The 4472-nt window shown below is 54.6% G+C and overlaps 1 protein-coding gene across 1 annotated transcript; it reads right to left on the reverse strand.

Annotated features, from left to right (window-relative positions):
- Window positions 1–210: 210 nt before the first annotated feature.
- HAND2 (heart and neural crest derivatives expressed 2) lies at window positions 211–2435 on the reverse strand. Its single transcript, XM_065634458.1, has 2 exons — window positions 1881–2435; window positions 211–840 (listed from the first exon to the last, which is right to left on the reverse strand). The coding sequence occupies exons 1-2, from the start codon at window positions 2433–2435 to the stop codon at window positions 742–744; spliced, it is 654 nt and encodes a 217-aa protein (XP_065490530.1). The 3' UTR covers window positions 211–741.
- Window positions 2436–4472: the final 2037 nt, after the last annotated feature.

A 4472-nucleotide genomic window follows, 5' to 3' on the forward strand; every position in this document is an offset into this window, starting at 1 on the left:
GGAGCCATCTTTATAATTTAGTTTACTTCCGAATATTTTAAATATTATGAAAAAAAGCCATAAACAACGCTGTTATTCAAAACATTTTGAGGTATAAAACATAAAAAGATTTAGGTTTTCTTTTTCTTTTTCCCTTTTTTTCTTTTTTTTTTTTCCTTTTTCTTTTGTTTTGTAAAAAACACACACAGTGGTTTATTGAGTACTTACAACGTTTACACCTTCAATATTAATTCGATTCCACTTTTTCCCTTACGGACGGAAGTGCACATAACCAATAACTGTTGAAAACATCTTCAAATACTAAACGACCACAACGAAATTACAACACTAAATACCGAGTCAACCGAAACATTGGTGCAACTGCTTCTGTTGAAATATAATTTTATAATCTCATGAATATTTATATCCAAAAGGCCAAGTATTAAAGATACACTTCACATACACACTAATGCCAGGGAGGGATTTTTTTTTTCCTTTTCCTTTTCTATGGTTCTGTCTTCCCCGTGTGTTTTATACATAGCAAATAACATTCACGAAACTATTAGAGACGTTACCCCTTACCAAGCTGGAGTTTCCTCTTCATATATGGAATGCTTTTTCCCTCTCCTTCAAATATCCACATTTTGGGGGGTTGGGGAAGAAATTGCACATAAATAAACTGGACGATTCCAAATACAAAGAGTCCTCAGAGGAGAGCTCGCTACCGAGACTAGGAGGACGGCTCCTCCAGTCCTGCCGTGCTCATTGCTTGAGCTCCAAAGCCCAGACATGCTGCGGCCAGCCAGTCCTCCCTTTGGTTTTCTTATCGTTGCTGCTAACTGTGCTTTTCAAGATTTCGTTCTGAAGAGACAGAATGAGAAAAGAGAGAAAAAGAGAGGAAAAAAAAACAAGGGGGGGAGGAGAAAAAAACGTTAGAGATATTCCTCGCCTTTCTAGGTCGCCTCTGCCCTGCCCTGTGAGAGGAAAAACTACGAGGAGACATGGGCTCCTGCCGAGGCCTCCGGACTGCAGGAGACAAAGCGGGGCGGCCTCTGCGGGTTCTCGCCGCGGGCGAAGCCGCCGCCCGTGAGAGTTTTGCCGAGCCCCGCTCCGCGCCACCACCGCTGCCCTTCCACGACCGGACCAGGGGCTCAGAGGCACGGGGAGCGGGCTGGAGGCCGAACGGCGCCAGCCATCTGCGGGGAGATGGGGATTACGATAAGGTCCACGCTAAACCATCCCCTCCCGGGCTCCGGGAAGGAGACGGGCACAGGCACGTACGGGGCCAAAACATCGGGCCTGCAGCCACCGAAATCAGCGACAATATCGCCCGAGAGTGTCGTAGGGCCTACGCGAATTTGAGTTTGCGCTGCCTCGTCAAAGCTGACTCTTCGCGTTAAAAGTCAAAAAAGTTCAAGCGCAAGGCGCACGGGCAGGAAAGCCCCGCGCTGCGAACCTATTACTTGCCGAGTGTTTAAAGCCGGGCTGGGTTTAGCAGGTAATCGCGCCTCTACACCCCTAATTAAGAGAAGGGAGGCTTGTCTCTGGCGGGATCACAGTTTGCGATCCGAGACAAGCCCAAACCCGGGAACTGACCCCCGCGGGAGCCCTACCGTCACGTCGTTTCCCCCGCGAATGCTCGCAGTCGCCCGGCCGGACCCGGGCACGCTGCGTCGGCCGCCCGGGGCTGTGCCCTGTCCCGCTCTCGGCCCTCAGGTATGTGCAGGGACGGGTGGGACCGAGATGTCCCCTATGGACATCAGCCGGCGACCCGACCCAGCCGAGCGCCGGGTGTGCGGGGATGGGGCGCAGGCGGGCGGCCGAGCAACCTCCCCTCTGTGGCCCCCTCCGCCCTGTCCTATCCCGTCCCGCCCCGTCCCGTCGCGTCCCGGAGCACTGACCAGCTCTTTCTTCCTCTTCTCCTCCTTCACGTCTGTCTTCTTGATCTCTGCCTTGAAGGCCTCCGCCTCCCCATTCTGGTCATCCTTCGCCAGCAGGTCCATGAGGTAGGCGATGTAGCTGGTGGCCAGGCGGAGGGTTTTGATCTTGGAGAGCTTGGTGTCGGCGGGAACGTTGGGGATGCATTCCCGCAGCTCCGCGAAGGCGCTGTTGATGCTCTGAGTCCTGCGCCGCTCCTTGCGGTTCGCCGTGCCCCTGCGCTTCACCGGCCGGGGTCCCCCGAGCCCGGGCGGGCCGTTCCCGGGCGGCACCCCCCCGTAATGGGAGTGGTCCATACCCGGCGCCCCGTTGGCGTACTCGGGGCTGTAGGACAGAGCCATGCTGTAGTCGGGGGGCGACATCTCCGGGTGGCTGCTGATGAGCCAGCCGTGGAAGTAGGGGTTCTCCTCGTGGCCGCAGCGGGTGGCGGCAGCGGCGGCGGCAGCAGCGGCGGCGGCGAAAGGGTAGCCCTCATGGTGCACCACCGGGTGGTGGGGAAAGCCGCCCACTAGACTCATCCCCGCTCCCTAGCGCACCCCTCCCCCCCCCCCCGAGCCCCAAAACAACGATTTCCCCTCCCCGCCCGCCCCCACCCCCCGCCGCACCGGCGGGAGATGCTCCCCGCCGCTCACCCCTTAGCACTGCCCCGCTGCCCGCTGCATCTCCATAGGGCGCTGCTGCAGAGTCCCCGCGGGTGCCCGAGAGATCCCCCCTCCCCAGGCGCCGCAGCCGCCGCTCATGCGTTGTGCCTCCACCTCCTCCTCCTCCTCGCCCGGGGCCGGGTCTTCGAGGAAGCGCGCACAGGAAAATAAAAAAAGGCTATGGAGAGCAGTCGACCAAAACAAAATGGCTTGGTTTCTCAGCCCGGGATCTTCCTCGTCTCTTGCTTCCCTCCGCTCTCGCCAAGTTCGCCGCGGCCCGGACGGGTGGTACTTACACGCGGCCCCCCTCCATGCGCCCCCGGCTCGGGGCGGGCGGGCGGCGCTCCCCTCTGACCTGCGCGGCGGGGGCCGTCAGTGCCGGGAGGGCGCAAGCATCCCTGCCCGCCGCGCCGCGGGGGTCAGCGCCCCGGCTCTCCTCTGGGGCATCCGCGCCGCTCGGCCGGGAGCGGCGGCGGTGGGCGGCGGCAGGCGGCGGTGGGGCTCGGTGCGGCGCGGGGCACTGGCAGGGCTCCCCGGCACGATCTCCATGTACAGCTACATGTTTAGGGCCGCTCGGGTTAATATATGTCGTCAGAAGCGGCGGCCGCCAATGGCTGGCGGCGGGGGCGGGGTCCACCGCCCTCCGCAGTAAAACTTTTTGATGTTCGCCTTGCTAATTGCCGAGCTCCTCTTTTAGGATTGGCTGTCCCTCCGCATCCATAATGTAATTAAAACAAGGGGGGAAAAATTATCATGGAGGCAGAGGTTAATGCAAGTGTTTAGCAGATGCCTTACTGTAAAATCTGCATTTAAAAAAAAACCCTAACAAACAAAAATCCAACAAACTCATTAAAACTTAAATATCGGATAATCTCAAACCAGGTACAGTATGGATCCAAGGAATTTCTTGGCAAAAATCAATGTGAGAGCTTGATACCCTTCGAGGTTGCTTTTACAAAGTGCTGTATGCCGGTGCCGTAGAGGAACCAACTTCGGAGGGCACTTTACCGCTTACCCGGTGCGACAGGCATGCCCCAGCAGCGCTCCGGCTTATACTTTTATTGCTGTTTTAATATACACAAAGAGATCACTAGTTCCCGTGAGGAGGAAGACGAAGTTTCTCTGCCTTGTCTGTCACCGGGCTTGCGATCCCAGTTAGCAAAGGCTGGCTCCGGCTTACGCCGCTGCTGACTTGTGGAGGGACCCGAGAGCTCAGGGTTTGGCCAGGGACGGTATTTTCTTCCAGAAAGAATTGCTTTGAAACACTAACAATAAACCCGACTCTAACTGATTCTCTTCCAGCTTGCTGCCTGCGCCTACGCACCTCGACCAGTATTCACTCGACTCACTTATGCTCCTGAAATCAGTTTCATGCTTGTTTAACTGGTCTGATCGGTAAGTAACCGAATATTTTTTACAGCATGTTCAGAGCTTATTTTCTAGCTTTTACTAACAAATATATAAATATTTCTCCCCATTCCTGCTTCTGCAATAAAAACCAAAAAAAAAAAAAAAGACCAGCATCTGCGGAAAGCAGCTTTAGTTATCGAAAGGGAATAGTTAAATGTTTGTTTTAACGGCCAGGCCAGGAGGAAATCTCCCGTAGCTATTTAGGTGTTTTGCTTTGGTAAGCTTGAAGACATTACAAAAGGTAAATGGATCTCAGGTTGTAATTCATAGATAACTTGGAGGCGAGACGAATTGTTGTCATCTTCAAACGGAGCCGAGCATTACTAAATAGCTGCGAAATATCAAATACCCTACCCTTATGCGTCCTGGCTGACGGCTAGGCTGATTCGGTGTATATTACAACGCAGTCCTACAATATAGGCAGTGTGGAAAACTGTGTCAACAGGAGCTGAGAGATCATAAATTAAAGAAAAAGAAAGATAGAGATGGAAGAGTCTGCGAATT

This window comes from Caloenas nicobarica, chromosome 4 (assembly GCF_036013445.1).
Source record: "Caloenas nicobarica isolate bCalNic1 chromosome 4, bCalNic1.hap1, whole genome shotgun sequence".
Classification (NCBI taxonomy): Eukaryota; Metazoa; Chordata; class Aves; order Columbiformes; family Columbidae; genus Caloenas; species Caloenas nicobarica.

Coding starts and splice junctions, on each gene's coding strand:
- HAND2 (XM_065634458.1), bottom strand. CDS start 2,435: ATGAGTCTAGTGGGCGGCTTTCCCCACCACCCGGTGGTGCACCATGAG. Junction 841..1,880: donor AGAAGAGGAAGAAAGAGCTG/GTCAGTGCTCCG, acceptor CTGTCTCTTCAG/AACGAAATCTTGAAAAGCAC.